Here is an 18,748-nt window from a genome sequence, read left to right as displayed (position 1 = left end):
TAATGATGAAGATGGTGATGGTGATGATTAGGATGATTATGAGGATAATGTTAATGATGAAGATGATGATGATAATGGTGATGATTAGGATGATGATGAGGATAATGTTAATGATGAAGATGATGATGATAATGGTGATGATTAGGATGATGATGAGGATAATGTTAATGATGAAGATGATGATGGTGATGATTAGGATGATGATGAGGATAATGTTAATGATGAAGATGATGATGGTGATGATTAGGATGATGATGAGGATAATGTTAATGATGAAGATGATGATGATAATGGTGATGATGATGATGATAATAATGGTAAAAAAGAATATGATGATGAGGATAATAACCAAAATTATGATGATAATGAGAATAATGTTAATGATGATGATGGTGGGGATGATTATGATGATAATTATGATGATAATTAGGATGATGATAAGGTTAATGTTAATTATGATGATGATGATAATGGTGATGATTAGGATGATAATGAGGATAATGTTAATGATGATAATTATGGTGATAAATAAGATGATGAAAAGGGTAATGTTAATGATGATGATGATGATAATGGTGATGATTAGGATGATGATGAGGATAATGTTAATGATGATTATGATGATAATTATGGTGATAAAGAAGATGATGATAAGGGTAATGTTAATGATGATGATGATGATGATAATAATGGTAAAAAAGAATATGATGATGAGGATAGTAAGGACAATTATGATGATAATGAGAATAATGTTAATGATGATGGTGGTGGGGATGATTATGATAATAGTTATGGTGATAAAGATGATGATGATGAGGATAATGTTAATGATGATGATGATGGTGGTGGGGATGATTATGATGATAATTAGTGTGATAAAGAAGATGATGATGATCGTGGAAATGATCATGGTTATAAAGAGGATGATAAAGATGATCATTAGGGTAATGATGATAATGATAATGAAAACGATGAGGAGATTAATGAAGTTGAGGATCATGAAGATGATGATGATTAGGATGATGGGGGATGAAGAAGATGAGGAAGATGATGATGAGGTTGAGGATAATAAAATGGATGATGATAAGGATGCTGATGATAAAAGGGATGAGGAAGATGATGATGATCATGAGGAGGAGGAAAATTATGATAAAGATGAAGATGAGGATAATTATGAGGAATAGGAAGATGGTGATGATGATGAGGAGGAAGATGAGGAAGATGATGATGATTACCCGGATGAGGAATATAATAAAAATGATGGCGATGAACGTAAAAGAATCAACGGTCTGGTGAAGTTCGAGTAGCGTCATGTTTAAGTGCTAAAGTAACGTGTGTGTGGTGATACTGGTGGTGGGTATGCAGTGCCTGGAGTACTGTGTTATTATTACTCAGAGCGCTCGGGCCACTGTGGGTGCACGAGGACATCACGCCCAAGAACCCCAACTCCAAAAGTACAGACCAGCTCTCCAACTTCCTGCGCCATGTGGTCTCAGTCTTCAAAGAGTCCAAATCAGGTAATGATCACAAAGTCATGGATTTTAAAGCCTCTTAAGAACTAAGTGAAAATCATACCATCTTGTGTGCGTCCATCCATTAATCATGCCTGGTTTCCTCACAAAGACTTTCACCTGGAGCAGCAGCTGAGCGACGTGGCTCTGCAGACGGCTCTGTGCAGCTCTTCCCGACACTACGCCGGTCGCTCGTTCCAGATCTTTAGAGCCCTCAAACAACCAATCAACAACCACGCCGTCGCCGATCTGGTTTCCCGCCTGGTCGAGGTGGTCGGGGAACATGGAGACGAAGTGCAGGTATGAAGAAGTCGAACACAGGAGTTGCTCAGTGCTTTTTTTTAATGGCTGACTAATGGGTTTCCAGGGATATGTGATGGAGGTGCTGCTGACGCTGGAGTCTGTGGTGGTTAACCTTGCAGAGTGTCTTAAGAACAGTGACCTCATGGCGGCGCTAACAAGGTGTGTTGACTTGGTTGGAAATCGATCCCACAACAGCACTTTTTTTTTTCTTTTTTTTTTTTACGATTGTCTCTGATTGACAGGACGTCGTCTCCTGACTTTGTCATGAGTGACAAGCTGATGAACAGGAAGAGCACAGGACAGCTGAACTTCCCTGGTCCGGGATTCATGGGCCTCTCGTCTCAACGCCACCAGCGCTCTTACTCTGTCCCTAAAAAGTTTGGCGAGTGCGGCTATCAGTCATGTGATCCTCCTCGCAGTGCAACACTGGATCGTATACAGGCAAGAATATCAAAACATCTGATTACACAGTCCTCGACCTGCGGTTCTGTCATTATCTCATTTTCCGTAGTTGATCTCAGAGGGATTAATAAAGTCTATCTAAATAACAAAAAAACGTTAAAAAGGTTTTTTGGCAAGGAACTACGAGCAGTATTAGGGCCGCCCAAAGTTTTTTAACATCACAACATTAAAGTCGTATATAAACTCAGGATAGTATGTAATATGTACAACTTTAAACTTGTAATAAGTGAAACATATACAATTTCAATCCTGTAATAAACGATCACTATCAATAAGACTTGTTCCTCCTGACGTATTATATGCAACTTTGATCTTGTGATAAACTTAAAAATTACGATTTAAATCTGAAAATAAACATGATAAATACAACTTTAATCTTGTAATTAATGTAATATATACAACTTGATTCTTGTAATAATCTTAATATAAATTAATTTAATTTCATTATAAACATAATAATATGACTTTAAACACCTAATAAATGTTATATATACAACTCATATTCTTGAAAATTGGGAATATACGACTTTAATCTTGCATTATTAAGCATTACATTTAGGACTCTAATCTTGTGTAAGTGTAAAGTAAATTGCTTTATTTTCCTAATTAAAATAATACAAACGACTTTAATCTCATAGTAAACTAATATTTTATGACTTTAAACCCGTAATAAACATTTATATATAACAAGTTTGATAATACACGTAATAAAATATATGACTTTAATCTTGTGTCAAACTTAATATATATGACTTTAAACATGCAATAAACATAATACTTACAACTCTTATCTCGCAATAAATATAATATATTTTAATTAAATCCCAGAATAAATAAGATATATACAATCGTAATAATCATAATATATACTGTACATCTCTAATCTCGTAATGAACATAATCTTTATGATTTTAACCTCGAAATAAATGTCATTTATGCAAGTTTGATCTTATAATAAACATATTTTATACGGCTTGTAAGTGGCCCTAATACAGATTACATTTTAGAAAAATAAATCCGATTTTATATGAAATAAATGTAGGGCAAAAATCTGTTTAAATGAGTGTATTATAAATATAACTAGGTTGTAATAATATTGTTCTAATGTGGTTTCTAATCACAGGCTTGCAACAGTCACGGTCTCGCCAGGTCCGGCAGAATTCTGGGGTCGTGCACTTCATCCACGAACCGGATTGATCCCAGCGTCTTATCGGATCCGGCTCACGTGTCACACCCGTCATCCATCCTGGCGACCGTCTTCTGGGTGGCAGTTTCGCTCATGGAGTCAGACTTCGAGTTCGAGTATCAAATGTCCCTTCGCCTCGTTCACAAACTCTTGTCGAAGGTAAATAAAAGTTGGATCTTTTCATGTGTAAATAATTTAGTAGTTGTATTCTCAAAGGGCTGCATGTGCCCCCCAGGCTCCACCTTGGGTCTAGATTAACCAGATCATTTTGACTTCTGAATCTCAGGTTCCCCTAGACCGAGCAGAGAACCGCGAGCGTCTGGAGAAGCTGCAAGCGCAGCTGAGGTGGAGCGGATTCTCCGGGATTCAGCAGCTTCTGTTAAAAGGCTTTACCTCCCAGGCGACCTCTGACCTCACCCTGCAGCTCTTCTGCCAGCTCACGCCCGTCTCCAGAGTCCCAGTCGTGGACAGCTCACAGTCTATCGGTGAGTGATGTCACTGGCATGAGTGATGATGTCGTCAGGGATCGTCGCTTCAGGTGTCATCTCCTCCGTGCAGGATTCCCCCTGAACGTTCTGTGTCTGCTGCCTCACCTGGTGCAGCACTTCGGTCACCCCAATCAGTTCTGTAAAGAGAGCGCCGAGAGGATCGCGCAGGTACGACTCGGGTCTCCTTGATCATGGAGCCGTTTAACATCCGGGATCTTCTGTCTCCCGTCAGGTGTGTCTGGTGGAGAAACACACGAAGCTGAGTCATCTAGCTCACGTCATGACTCTCTACAAGACCCGCTCCTACACCCGGGACCCGTTCTCCTGGGTCAGCGTCGTGTGTCGCTACCTTCACGAAGCCTTCTCGGACATCACCCTCAACATGGTGACCTACATGGCCGAGGTAGAGGGTTTGTTTTGTTGCTAAAAACAAGGTTTGAATCGTGACTTGAATCATCATTCGATATATATATATTTTTTTTATCCTGTAGTTGCTTGACAAAGGCCTACCCAGCATGCAACAGTCACTCCTACAGATTATCTACTGTCTGCTCAGCCACATGGACCTGACCGCCGTCCAAGTCAAACAGTTCAACGCTGATGTCACGAAGACCATCGAGAAGTTTGTCCAGGTACTTTTTTTACTGCATCTAGTTTAAGAAAATATAAATACACTAAAACACTGGAGTATTTCCTTTTTTATTTTTTTATTTACGATTACGAACATCCAAATATTCATGGCGTTCGTTCATTTTTGTGTTGCAACTGAATTTCCGGCCACTCGATGTTGTTCATCCTCCAGAGTTTAAAGTTGAAAGAGCTACAATGAAATCCTGCAAGATCTCGTTAAAGACTAAGGACGAGAGGATACATTCGACTACAGCAGCTTTTTAAACCTTGTCTTATCTCTGGGTCGAGGCCCAAAAACACAATTCACCTTGACCCAGAGGCAACAAGGGATACCACCAACACATGTTTTCAGGCCTTTGGGTCACCTTGACCTTGAGATAACACAAGGGTTAAGATGATATTTGGAAATATTTTGGTTTCAAAACAAATTTAAGCAGTTATGAATTTGTCAAGAGTTTGTATTGTAATTTTTGCAACACCTAAGTCAAGTACTCGACAATACTACAAATGTATCCTTGTTTCTACAGTATTGCAATATAACCAATGTATCGTTACCTCAGTATCGTGATACATATGGTATTGGCTGATTCTTCCACTTACACATCTCTAGCATCTACACAAGTGTTTTCTTTTAGCCTTTTAACTTCCATGTGATATTCCGCAGACCATCCACTGGAAAGATGCCTTAAACATCCTGAAGCTGGTGGTGTCGCGCTCGGCCAGCCTGGTCCACCCAGTCTACGGCCACTCGCAGGGCGACCTCTCCAACCTGGAGGTCAGCAGGGTGTGGGACGGATCCTCCAAGGCTCTTCCTGGGAAAACGCTCGATTTCACTTTTGACATATCTGAGGTAAGAATTAAAAAAAAATCTCCATCTTCTGTTTCTCACGTTTACCTGGTGATTTGTGTGACACAGACGCCAGTGATCGGGCGAAGGTTTGATGAACTCCAGGGATCCGGGGTGAGGGAAGGGAAAGCCAGAGCTATGGCGGTGACACGCAGCACCTCCTCCACCTCCTCCGGATCGAACTCCAACACCATCCTGGTTCCTGTTAGCTGGAGACGGCCTCAGTCGTCTCAGGTAGAGATCCAGCTTCCTGTCTCCGTCCACAGGCTGGTGACTGATCATTGTATTTGCCTGCAGAAAAGAACAAGAGAAAAGCTGGTGAACGTTTTGTCTCTGTGTGGACAAGAAGTCGGACTCACCAAGAATCCATCTGTGAGTCACTGTACATCTTTATGTGTCTGATATCATGGTAAAGTATTTTAGCGCCATCAGAATATTGTATGGTTGAATTTTAAAAATATATATCTATATAATAGTATTCAATAATGTTTATATTTAAAGATTTTTTTAATTTTTTTATTAAATTGTATTCAGTAATTTGTATATGTTGTTTTTAAATAATTTAAATAATTTCTTTAGAGTTTGATATTCAAATATTTGAAAAAATATATTTTCTAAATGTCATATTTTTTTCATTCATAGCATTTTTTAATTCAAATATAAAAATGTTTAATTAAGGTATAATAGTTTCACCGGACAATACTTCACATTTTTATATTGTCATAAAAGGAAACAAATTTCGAATGTTGGTTTTCTTTTTTTTGTATATATATATTTTATATATATATATATATATATATATATATATATATATATATATATATATATATCGTTATTTTTGAAACTATTAAAATTGTCTTATTCAAATATTCAAACATATATATACTTATATATATATATATATATATATATATATATATATATAAATATATATATATATATATCGTTATTTTTGAAACTATTAAAATTGTCTTATTCAGATATTCAAACATATATATAGTAAAGTATTTAATTAAATAATAAAGAAAATAATTAAATGATCAAATGAAAAATACTATAACTTTTTCATAAATGATGAACATTTAAAACATAAAGCAACGGAGCCTTCTTCTGGTCTCCTCAGGTGATCTTCTCGTCCTGCGGGGACCTGGACATGATGGAGGTCCGCGAGAGCGGCGTGTCCTCGGAAGAAGGCGGGACCCGCGAGGACACGCTGGACGACACGGCCAGCGAGCAGCAGTTCAGAGTTTTCCGAGACTTCGACTTCCTGGACGTGGAGCTTGAAGACGGCGAGGTGAGATTTGACACTTATTTATAAAAAAATATATATTTTTATTATTCTCTCTGACTCCTAGAAGAGCGTTAATGTCTTTAATATTAACATGTTTTTTGAATGTATGTCCTTGTCCCTTCACTTTGTCTCCCTCTCTGTCTAACTCTGTGTCTCTCTCTCTCCCCCATTTGCTGCGCAGGAGCTGCAGGTAAGTTTCCTCACATTTAGCGCATTAGCTTGTCAGTGCTGTGGTGTCGCTGGCGACTTCTATGGGTTTAATGGCTTCACTTCGCTCTGAACAAATGATCGACTCCTAGATCTTTTTGGGGAAAATAGATGTAAAGTTGTTTTGCAAATCATCTTTAAACTCATCAAGCTTATTGCACTCACTGAAAACACTGATTTTTACTTTGTCCTTGATAAAAATAATAAACCCTTGAAAATTCTTATGTCCTTTGCGTTGCTGGGATTTAAATAAAACAAATTAAAACTCAAGAAAATTCGAGAAAATATATACTATATAGTATATATAGTATAGTAGTATAGTATTTTTCATATTGAGCATTTGACAGTACAAGTGTCAGTTTTTACCAGTGAAAAGCAATTCTTTCTCATGTTAATATTCTACATAAAAAGGGTTTTTGATAAAGGCATAATTTTCCTCAGTTTTACCAAAAATGTTAGAAATATGGCTTTTAATTTGCAAAAATTACATATGCTAAAAAACAAACAAAACATTTTCAGCAACATTTTTTCATGCTTTCAAGCGACTTTTGGGCTCCATTTAAGCTCTAGAAACAAAAGTATATTTATAATATTGGATCAAAACTTAAATATTACCCATCATTATTCATTTGTTTTGGGGGGTTTATTTTCTTATTTATTTGTATTTAACAACAGAAGACAAAAACAATAATTAAATACGTTTTTTTTTTTTTGAGTCAGTATTTTATTATTATGTCTGGTTCTTCAATTCCTTTGGAAAAATTACATTTTCATAGAATAAAATAGAGAAAACTATATATTTTTTAATACAAAACCATATATTTTTTTATCAGTTTCATTCAAATTGAAGTTTTCTGAAGTGAGTGCAATACACTTGAGCACCCTCGTGGTGCATGAATGTAGCTTGGCATCTTGTGTGCACTTCCTGCAGCAGAAACATTAAAGCTGCTGCTTCTTAAAGTCACTGATGTTAAATCCATCTTTGTTCTCCGCCCGCCATGTCACCAGGGTGAGACCATGGATAACTTTAATTGGGGGGTGCGGCGGCGGTCGCTGGACAGCACGGAGCTGGGCGACCTCCTGGAGGAGAGCCAGCACTCGGGCAGCACACCCAGCCTGGGTCACGAGGATCCCCACGACTCGGAGGAGTCCTCGGAGGAGGAGGAGTCGTCGACGAGCCAGAGCCTGTCTCACTCTCAGCTGGTGCGTGACAGACGTGCAGCTAAACTCACTCACTTAGAATTCTATTGGAGACCGGATGAGACTTCATGTTACGAATAGGGCTGTGTATTGGAAGACTCGCGATACAGGGACAACAATACAATATACTACTGTAGGAACAAGGATATATTTGTAGTATTTTATTAATAAAATATGTATTTATAGAATTTACGGACCACATGACTCTTGACGAAGTCGTAACTGCTTTCATTTGCTACGTCCAAACATCAGCTTTAAAGGCTGCCAGTGGCGACTGTATCCTCTCGTCCTCAGCCGTCAACAAGGATCTCAGGGAGTTCATTGTTGCTTTAGCTGTGGAGGAGGTAACGACTGCTGCCATCTAGTGGCCGGAAGTTATCTGTAAAAAAAAAAAGAAAACATTTTATTTTATACACAGTTTGTATACAAACCATATTAGAACTATGAACAAAATATAAATGATTTGAAATCCAACACTTAAATTATTGATACAGTTCTGTTGAATATACTTAATAATAATTTATAATGGATATTCTTTAAAACGAATTTTAACAATAATAAGAAAATGTATTTTTTATACATTATATATTATACATTTTTATAAATTATATATATTATTATATTATTATATACATTATATGTTGTAGATACTGTATCGTGGGGAAAACGTGGTATTTAAGTGTATTGATATGATCTTACCGCACGTGTTTTAAACTCTAACTACAGCTGGTTTTAAATTGTGTTTTTGGGGGTTTAATGAAGAGTTTTCTTTACGTACATATTTTTTTTATGGTGGTTACGAAACAGTATTTTTATTAGATGGAATAATTAACACATATCATGCTGGATTAATTGATAGCAAACCTCTGTTCATGTTCTCGTGCAGACGAACCCGTCTCCATCAGACGAGACCAACCACACGGACTCTCTGTCCACGTCCTACGACACCTCGGCCGACCCTCTGTCTCTCAACGCCACCACGCCCGGCCAGGCCGGGATGCACGACGACCACAGCAGCTTACTGGTAAGAACGGAAGAAGAAGGATCCTCCAGGTCTTCAGGATAACTAGTAGAAAGCGTCTCCGCAGTACTCACAGGTGCGAGGCTGCGGCGAGGACGAGGACACGCGGGACGACGAGCTTTCTCTGAGCGCCAACGAGCTTCCTGCCGGCTCGGACGGCGGAGAGAGCTTCACGCTGGAGTTGGCCGGACAACCGCAAGATCAACTCTTAAGTCGGGACTTACACGGGGACTACTTTCAACCTCCCCTGGACTTCCTCGACCCGAACTGTCTGCCCAGGTGAGTCCACCGTCCTTTCTCCAGTCGTGACGCCGAACAAAAGTCGTTCAATTCAGTCGTTTCTCGTCCGTGACGACAGCTTACGGGACGACGTGGATGATCTGGAAGATCTCGGGTTCCCGCCTCCTCCCTCGCCGTTCTTTTCCGCCATCCTGGCGGCGTTCCAGCCGGCGGTGTGCGACGACGCGGAGGAGGCGTGGCGTTGCCATGTCAACCAGCTGGTGACCGACTCGGACGGCTCCAGCGCTGTTTACACTTTCCAAGTCTTCTCTTCGCTCTTTAAGGTAATTTCTCAAAGTATATTTGAAGATTATTATTATTACAAGTTCAAGTTGTTTATTTCGTCCAATGTCGTTTTATTACGCATTTCTAAGTAAATTAAAAGTATATTCAGGATTTTCAAAAAGACACTTAACCAGGCCACTTGGAGAACAAAGTTGTGTTTATAAACAATATATTCATTTATATTTATAAGCATTTCTTATCCAAATTATCAGGCAAAAAATATATCTCCCCAACAAAAAATTGGTCTGTAATAGTCCGGTATCAATATTCAGATTATTAATTAAATACAATCTAATATATCTTCGTGTACAGAAAAACTACAGTCGTAAATTATTCAGAATAATCTCTCCTATTTCAATGAAGTATAATATAAATAATCCTTAAACCTATTTTTAAATGTTTAGTTAACCTATTCCTCAAAATAATGTCCCTTTTTACGGCTAATGCAAAATAAATATATTAATAATGGCTCAACACTGAAGAAAAATTAAAATAAAGGTATTGTTATATGATTAATTTCTTCATATGTGATTGGTTGGCTGGGCGGCAAAGCATCACAGGAGCTCTTCAGGTTGATTTCGAGTCACCGTTACTGTGAGTGTTATTGAAAATTATGACGTTATGTCCCTTTACTGACCAAAAGGAGACTAATTTAGAAAACGAAAGCAGTTCTCAAATAATAGAATAATCCTATCTTGATAATCGAGGATAATCTAAAATAAACGATTGATCTTCGTTTCTCAGAACATTCAGGGGAAGTTCTGCGTCCTCACCACCGACGTGGCCACTTACCTCGGCGAGGGTCTGCGAGGCATCGGGTCAAAGTTCCTGCGGTCGTCACAGATGCTCACCACCTGCTCCGATTGTCCGACCATCTACATCGACGCAGACACGGTGAGTCTTCACGAGGACGATAGACGACCATCTTCTGACGCGTGTCCTCCTCAGATCATGTCGTACGGCCTCCTCGAGAAGATGAAGTTCAGTGCGCTCGAGCTCCAGGAGTATTTAGACACGTACAACACCAAAGAGGAAGCCGCTGTGTCGGTACGTTCATTATTTAAATACCTATATTGAGGTCACTGAGGTCACACATGGGGTCCCAATAATTAAGTGGTTCAGTTTAAACAAGATGTATATTAAAAAAAAGTGGGATTACAACCTCCTTCATCAAATACTTTTTACTATGTAACAATTTTAGTTTTTGGAATTGATCGTTTCTGTATCTTAGCTTAAACAACTTTATATGTCGCATCATTAACATGAATTTAATCTTTAATTTTGAACCAATATATGGTTAAAAGAAATACAATTAAAATAAAAAGGAAAGGATTATTCTAGAAAACTGGTGCCTTTTTTCAAATATTGATTTGTGTATTTACCTCAATTTGTTCTTCTGTCCTATGTTGCTGTAATATTGTGTATTGTTGAATTGGTCACTATTTCGTTTTTGTAGTTTTATTTTCTTAAAATAATGTTTTGTCATTATAGCTGTTTTTATTATTCTTTTATTATTATTATTATAAATATTTCCTCTATCTATCCATCCATCCATCCATCCATATTTTCTATATTATATTTAATATTTTTCGATTTTATTAATTAATAATTTGTTTTATTTACAGCTTAATGTATTACTTGTTATTTAGTTTAATTTATTTACTTTTTGTTCTTTATTGATATTGACATAAAAAACAACAACATGTGTTTTGTTTACAATACTGACACTAAAGGTTTTCTGATTCTGATATATGTTTGTCAGAAATGTATTTTGAAGCGTCATTTTACCACAAAGTAGACAACTTTTTTTTTGTTCTTCACTTTATTACAGTGGCTTAGAAACTGCAAAGACACATTTCCCAGGTGCCCCGGCGACAGCGTGGTGACCTGCCAGCCCGGTGACTCGGAGGAAAAGGTACGATCAACATTCTAAACTGGAGTCCATGTTCGTCTGAGTACTTTGACATGTTTGCTCTCTCTCTCTCTGCGAGTTTTTGCTTCTGGTGACACATGTTTATTGACAAGTGCTTCGATACACACTGACTCACGGCGGCTGAAATGTTGTGTGCATGTGCCTCACTGACGGTGTGTGTCCTCCTCTCGCCTCTCTCTGCCGGCCTAACACGCTCTCTCTCTCGCTGTCTAGCAAATGGAGTCTCTTGCAGTAAGTTCTCTTTCGATTTCTTCACTGCTTTTAACCTTCTGAAATAACGCTGGATTAACACGAGTCGGATTGTTTGCTCGTGCGGACGCACGACTGAGTCTCTCGTCTGATGTGTCGCAGCAACTGGAGCTCTGTCAGCGGCTCTACAAGCTTCACTTCCAGCTGCTGCTGCTGTTCCAGTCGTACTGCGCGCTCATCGGCCAGGTGCACGCCGTCAGCTCCGTCCCCGAGGTACTGCCTCGCCGCTCGGATACACACAACCCAACTTAGACGGCTTAACTTTTGAGGGATGACACAAAATAAACTCGGTCCATGTGTATAGAAGTATATCAGTGTCATGGGAATATTGAAAGGGTCGAATTTAACATTTCAAACGATGTTTTAAATATAATGTATTGTTTTATTTTTATATTTGAATTATTCAAATATAATATTTGCTTAATTTATGATATTTTTCACATAACATATTATGTACATAAACATATCAATATTATTATTCGACTAATTCAAAACGTTTTCAAAATATTTTTTAATTTTCTTCCTTTTTAAATTCAATATATATTTGAATATATAATACACAATATATACAATATATATTTTTTTAAATTAAAATATAATAAAATTATTTTTTTTAACCAGACAAAACCAACCGAGCATATTGATCATGTGCCTTTGCGTCATCACATGATCGGCTGAAAGTAGCTCGGTACTCGTTTGGTTTTGTCTGGTGGCTCTATTATACCAACAGTTTAATACTAAATTTAATTTAATTTAATTTGAGTCTTTTGTAATTATAATATCGAACTCTCTCTGTAAAAAAAATCTAATTCATATTAGGAAAGAAAAATAAATGTATCTGGGTCATTGTGACCCTGAGGGCCCCAAAACAAATATGTTTGGAGTATCCCTTTTGTTGTCTCAGGGTTAAGGTGGTGGACGTCGTTGATCTTGACCCTGAGGCAACATGAGTGTTGAAAATCACTCAAATGAAACCATAAAATATACTAAATACTGAGTGAAATTATTCAGTAAAAACAAATTATATTAGATTATCTTTAGATTGTATCATCTTGTTCTTTCTCTTTATTTCTCTTTGTTCTTGTTCTTATTTTATTCTGAGGGATCAATAAAGTTCTACCTTACCTAAATTCAACTTTCAATATAGAAATAAATGAATTCAGTTACTAAAAAAAATACAACATTTCAATAAAAAAAAATAAAGTTTAAACATTTAAAATGTTAAATTCACTCATTACCCTGATCGCTCTGATTTACTTGAAATAAATGAGGCAACAAACAGCGTTTAACCCACGACCGTCTCTTCTCCCCTGAAGCTGCTCAACATGTCTCGAGAACTCACCGACCTCAAGTCCAGCCTGCAGGCGGCCGAGGCGGCCGTGGCGAGCGACCTGGAGCACAAACTCCTGGCTCACGCTCACGCCAGTCCCGTGGCCGCCGTGGTGGTGCCCTGCTTCCCCTCGTCCGAGGCGGCGGTGAAGGCCATCCTGGAGTGCCTTAAGAACCACGAGTTCACCAAAGCCGTCCGCTACATCCAGGAGTGCAGGCGAGTGACGTTCTGTGTGGAAGTTTATCAGTGACATCGGAATATTGAGGGGTTTGATTGAATGTTTTATATGTTGAAACTTTTTGCTTGAATGTTTTTTTTATTTTTTAAACACTGGATTGTTGATGTTTTTTTTTTAGTAATTTAATTAAATAATCTCTCTCTAAATATATATAAAATTATATGATTTGTACTGAAACTTAGCATTTAATTTGTTTTTTTAGTAATTTAATTCCATTTTTCCATATTAAAAGGTAGTGTTTTTTTAATAATTGAATTGTAACTAATAATAATAATACATTTAAAATTTAAAATTGTATTTTACAGATAGAGTTTCATATACTAATTCTAATCATTCAAAAATAATTGTTCTAAAGTCAATATTTTTAATTCGTAGCCTTTTAAATTTAATATTTAAAAACGTTAGTATAAAAGTGCCATCAGACTATACTAATAGATTACCGAGCCACTTGATCGAGCTTCAATTATTTCTAATAAAATAATTATTTAATTGCATTTCAATATAGAAATTAATATATTAAGTTACTTCCATTTAGAATTGATAAATTATTGAATAAGATCATTAAATAAAAACAAATTCATCTATTTAATTTATAAATGATTGAATTAGATTATTAAATAAAAACAAATTCATCCTTTAACATAAAAATATTTCAATAAACAATAAAAAATAATAATAATAATAAAGAAGGCAACATTTCAAAGATGTTGTGGTTCAATATCTGTCAAGATCTGAGACGAAGCTCCAAGATGCGAAACGATCTCCTGACTTTGGTCTGATCCTTCAGGATGCGTTGGCCCCACGGCGTGTTCGGCGGCAGCTCGGAGAGCGAGGTGCAGACCCTCCTCAACGTCTACTTCCGCCACCAGACCCTGGGTCAGACCGGCACCATCGCCCTGGTGGGCTCCCGCCAGGACCTCAGCCTCATCTGCTCCAAACTGCTGGAGCTCAACGGAGAGATCCGCGACATGATCCGCCGCGCCCAGGGTTACCGGGTGGTCACGACCTACCTCCCCGACTCCAGCGCCTCCGGGACCAGCCTCTGACAGGACCTCAGGAGCCCCCCTTCCCTCCCGTTCCCACCCCCACGCCCTCCCTCCCGCCACGCCGACGAGCCCCAGCACCCGCACACGTGGCCGCTACCACCCCCCACCGGTCTGCTGCAGCACCTCAACCCTCGCCATCTCTAGCTCAAGATCTTCATCTACAGCATCTCCCCAATATATTCTCGTCACATGACCCGCCGCGACCTCGCGACCACTCCCCGCCGCACACAAGACAACCGACGAGAAGGGGTTCGAGTCGGCGCAGTGAGAGATGTACAAACCTGCTCCAGACTGTGGCTTCAGAGCCCACCCTTCTCCCATCATCGGACACCTCCCCCATCTCCCCCCCGCGCTGCCATCTGCCACATTTCCCTCCCTCCCCGCACCATCATCCCGGCTCATCCCCCCTTCCGTCCTCCCCTCCTCCGCCCGGAGACGCCGCCGCCGCCGCCACCGCCGCGTGGGGGTGCTGCTGCCCCCTCGCCGGAGCCCCTCTGTCTCACTACCTGGGAAAGGTGGGACACGCCGCCCTGCCCCTCCTGAAAGCCGGGGGGCTCCTGAACCCTGAACCGCCTGATGTCCAAACCTGAGACCTTAACCAAAAAAAAAAAAAAACCTATCCATGGATCCAAAGCAGCCGAAGTAAAGGATCCTTCGCTGAACTGCTGAGGCGTCTGGAGATTTCTGAGCCTCAGCCTGGAGCCGGAGACCCTGACTGAACTTGACACACTGTTGCTGCCTCCTTCAGAAGGACCTGGTCAGCTTCTGCAGAGACGTTTAGGAAACGCCCAGTGAATGGTCTGGACTGGTTTTCACAATTGCACTAGAATTTTTTTTAATGTTACAGAAAGAAGTTTGTTACGAGGTTATCGGACTACCTTTGCAGGATATTGTGCAATGACCCAGTTGAATGATTTCTACTGTACAGACGCCCCTCCCCCCCCCTCCTCGCCCTGAAGTTGGACCTGTCGAGACTGAGCATTTTATCGGAATTGACCTTTAAATTCCGTCTTCTTGATCGTTTCGAACATCAGTGGGATCGTCATGCTGTTAAACTACGGAAGTGAATCCGCGCCATCGGAATATTGAACAGTTAAAATAACTTTAACAAATGGTGAAACTTTTTATTTTCATGAAAATTCTTTTTAAGCACTGAATATCATTTTGAGTGATTACATTTTTTTTTTAAATTAAAAATCCTTTTAATAATTGAATTTATTCATAGACTTTGTTTTGCTGTTCAATATAAAAATGTTGTTTTAATAGTGCCACTGTGATTGGCTAAAAGTTTTAAAAATTGTACCAACAATTTATACGAATTTTAAAAGAAAAAAAAAAAAATACTTAGAAAATGTACTTTTGAATTATTGTAATTAGTCTCTGTGTAAATAAAACTTATTTTGAAAATATTTCTTCTATCGATTATTTAAAAAGAACGATTCAATAAAAAAATGTAATGCTTTTTGAAAAAATGTCAACATTAGAAATCATCAATTCAATATTCCGATGGCACGACATACTTCCTTGTGGAACTCCTCAAAGGCTAGTTGTAGCATTTTTCATGGCGCATGAAAAACACTAATCGGTGGGTAGTTTTGGGCACATCTGTCGTAGCATTGTTCGTGTGAGGTCTGTAGTCGCACATTAGCTGACATTCAGCACTTGTTGATGTTGAAAACTACTGAAGTCGTCCTGCGTCAACTCTTGTTGCCCCCCCACCATATGTTGTTACCCTTCTGCTAGCTAAACCATCACTGCTGTACAAATGTGTTTTTTCTATGTATAATTCGACTTAAATCACTGGTTTTATATTCATGTTTGTCTCAGAAACTACTGTGCATGCATCTCCTGCTACTGTATGGGGTGTTTGGAGTATTTATTAAGAAAATATTTTATCTGAAAGATACGTTTGTCTGAGGTACAAAAATGGAGCTTTGAGCTCGTGCGGGTATGATTTCCTTTTGTTTTTTTTTCTTGGAGTGCGTGGGATGCGTGTGCATGCCAAACCTGAAATTGCACATTTTTAAAGGCTTTTTAGAAGACGGTAGTCGGTTGTTTTTTTTTCTTCCACTTTGTAAATATTTTTTGTGAAGTCGTTTTGGTGCTCTGTACATGTTGGTGTCGAAGTAAAGTACATATCAACATTGGTTTTATATTTTACGTCTTCATACATTAGACCAGATCTGGGGAAGAAAGTGGCTCAGGGTCCACATGCAGCCTGGATTTATGTGGCCCAAGATCAAGTAGAAAACTAACAATTTCTCATTACTGGTCATTTATCAATGCTAGCCTCTATTCGACTAGACGTTTAAAGAATTGTCCTTTCAGAACTCTGCAGCGATAATTCTGACCCGCTCTAGTAGAAGAACTCGCATTTCTCCGATCCTTAAAATTCTTCACTGGCTTCCAGTTTCTTTCAGGATCAACTTTAAAATTCTGGTTCTTACTTTCAGATCTATTCATAGTCAGGCTCCTCCTACATCACTGATCCAGCCTTACACCCCAGCTCGGGCTCTGAGGTCTGTGGATCAGATTCTACTGATGGTTCCTCGCACACGGTTCAGCACCAGAGGAGAGAAATCCTTCCAGACTGTTGCTCCTAAGCTTTGGAACGATCTTCCTCTCTCTTTGCGCTTGATGGATCTACTGACTCCTTTAAGAAACATCTTAAGACGTTTTTATTTGTTCAGGCTTTTCCTTGATTTTCTGGAACTCCTGTTGTGTTATCAGTTTTATCTTGACCTTTAAAGTATATACTTTATTTAATATTGTTTTAGTGCTTTGTGACCGTGGTCTGGAAAAGGGCTATACAAATAAAAATAACTTACAATTGTTTTTTAGAGCATTAATTGAAATATGCAGAAGAGAGCTTTTGTACAAGATTTTATACAATTCTTATTTAAGTTTTTGTAGCTTTGTTCTATACTTTTCGCTCCATTATTTTTGCCCCTCACACCCCCAACATGATCTAGTCAAGATTAAACCACCAGAAAAGTTTCAAAATTCCAACTATTCCACTCACGATGCAATCTTTTATTTCTTCATACAAAAATAGTTTCATGGTTAGCATCAGCACCAAGACTGTTCTCTAGATTCTTTTTTTTTTTTTTACAGGTCAAATCAGCAAGTGGAAAAAGTGCCGCCTCAGTTTTTTTTGTTTTTTTTTTTCTTTTAGAAAGTCCATCCACCTGCTGGCGCTTGACTAGAGAGCAGGGAAGATCTCAGACGATGTATTTGAAGCTGTAGGTGACGTCACAGGAGAGCCTCGTGCCTTTGCAGCGGCAACACAGATCCTGACGGTGAGGCCTCTTCATGTTGATGTGTCGCTGCTTCCTCTCGCAGACGCAGCTGGTCTGAGAACAGCCCTGAGAGACAACAACAAAAAAAAGGCAATGAAAGCAACCGCCGTTTCCGCGAATTTGTCACGTTACCTTGCAGATGATGGACTCCACTCTGTAGGGGTTGAACCCCACCTGACACTTCCGGCAGAGCTGCTTGTAGAACACCTGTCGAGGTGAAGGTTAGTCTCAGGTGAAGGACCAGGTGTTGGACCAGATCCCCCGTACCTTACTGGTTCCTGAGATGCACCACACGTAAGCACTCTCCCACCGGATGTTGCACTTCTTGCAGTGGAAGAAGCCATACCTCTGCTCGAGGAACTACAACAACAAGGGTCAGCGAGGTCACGAGATCACGTGACGTGGTGAACACACCTGGAAGTCTGTGGACTTCTGGGAGCAGATGAAACTTCCTTCACCCATGTCCTCCAGACTTGAGTCCCCTTCAACATCCTTCTCATCCTCCTCTTCTTCTTCACCTTCATCCCTCAGCTTCTTGAAGACGAGCCTGCGGTCAAACACCGGGGAGTAGATGGACACCGGTCTCAAGAAGCGCAGGGGGGACCCCGCAGTTCCGTCCATCTTGATCCGATCCGGACTCTTCTTCTCAGACACCGGGTCTTTCCAGAACAGCGTCTTGGGTCCGAGCGAACACTGGACGGTCTTGTGAACCTTGGCGTTGACCTGCACGCCGCACTCTTTGGTGTCCGCCTTCTTGAGCGGGGGGTCGGGCAGGATCGGGGCCAGGAGGGCCTTGCACAGCTCCAGGTAGTCGAGCCCCTGCGGGGTCACGAAGCGGCCCTTTCGCCAGCCGCTGCCCGGGGCGACCGGGGCACACGCCGGGTTGGAGAACGGTGGGAAGGTGAACAAGAACCCCTCCATCCTGGGGCCATGAAACCAGTCC

The 18,748-nt window shown here is 39.7% G+C and overlaps 2 protein-coding genes across 3 annotated transcripts in view; one reads left to right on the top strand and one right to left on the bottom strand.

The window, feature by feature from the left end:
- The window catches only part of fryb (furry homolog b (Drosophila)), a 46,275-nt gene extending 29,622 nt beyond the window's left edge, over window positions 1-16,653 (top strand). Inside the window, exons 43-66 of one of the 2 annotated variants that reach the window (XM_087806611.1) lie at window positions 1,366-1,517; window positions 1,624-1,811; window positions 1,879-1,973; window positions 2,057-2,255; window positions 3,400-3,621; window positions 3,749-3,947; window positions 4,021-4,118; window positions 4,183-4,353; window positions 4,442-4,582; window positions 5,245-5,430; window positions 5,497-5,661; window positions 5,725-5,799; window positions 6,551-6,721; window positions 7,934-8,128; window positions 9,012-9,149; window positions 9,214-9,425; window positions 9,505-9,709; window positions 10,455-10,604; window positions 10,659-10,757; window positions 11,542-11,625; window positions 11,857-11,874; window positions 11,995-12,105; window positions 13,209-13,438; window positions 14,248-16,653. In XM_087806611.1, the coding sequence (XP_087662737.1) occupies window positions 1,366-1,517; window positions 1,624-1,811; window positions 1,879-1,973; window positions 2,057-2,255; window positions 3,400-3,621; window positions 3,749-3,947; window positions 4,021-4,118; window positions 4,183-4,353; window positions 4,442-4,582; window positions 5,245-5,430; window positions 5,497-5,661; window positions 5,725-5,799; window positions 6,551-6,721; window positions 7,934-8,128; window positions 9,012-9,149; window positions 9,214-9,425; window positions 9,505-9,709; window positions 10,455-10,604; window positions 10,659-10,757; window positions 11,542-11,625; window positions 11,857-11,874; window positions 11,995-12,105; window positions 13,209-13,438; window positions 14,248-14,506 (3,763 nt within the window). In that variant the 3' untranslated portion in view covers window positions 14,507-16,653. The remainder of the gene's footprint in view (window positions 1-1,365; window positions 1,518-1,623; window positions 1,812-1,878; window positions 1,974-2,056; window positions 2,256-3,399; window positions 3,622-3,748; window positions 3,948-4,020; window positions 4,119-4,182; window positions 4,354-4,441; window positions 4,583-5,244; window positions 5,431-5,496; window positions 5,662-5,724; window positions 5,800-6,550; window positions 6,722-7,933; window positions 8,129-9,011; window positions 9,150-9,213; window positions 9,426-9,504; window positions 9,710-10,454; window positions 10,605-10,658; window positions 10,758-11,541; window positions 11,626-11,856; window positions 11,875-11,994; window positions 12,106-13,208; window positions 13,439-14,247) is intronic. The other variant, XM_087806612.1, reaches the window with a different exon arrangement.
- Window positions 16,654-17,412: 759 nt separating this feature from the next.
- On the bottom strand, window positions 17,413-18,748 carry zar1l (zygote arrest 1-like). Its single transcript, XM_087806863.1, has 4 exons — window positions 18,220-18,748; window positions 18,073-18,165; window positions 17,938-18,012; window positions 17,413-17,871 (listed from the first exon to the last, which is right to left on the bottom strand). The coding sequence occupies exons 1-4, from the start codon at window positions 18,724-18,726 to the stop codon at window positions 17,728-17,730; spliced, it is 819 nt and encodes a 272-aa protein (XP_087662989.1). The 5' UTR covers window positions 18,727-18,748; the 3' UTR covers window positions 17,413-17,727.

The sequence above is a fragment of the Callionymus lyra genome, chromosome 14 (genome assembly GCF_982586985.1).
Source record: "Callionymus lyra chromosome 14, fCalLyr1.hap1.1, whole genome shotgun sequence".
NCBI lineage: Eukaryota > Metazoa > Chordata > Actinopteri > Syngnathiformes > Callionymidae > Callionymus > Callionymus lyra.
Note: the sequence above shows the minus strand (reverse complement) of the source record. Positions and strands in the feature narration are given on the sequence as shown.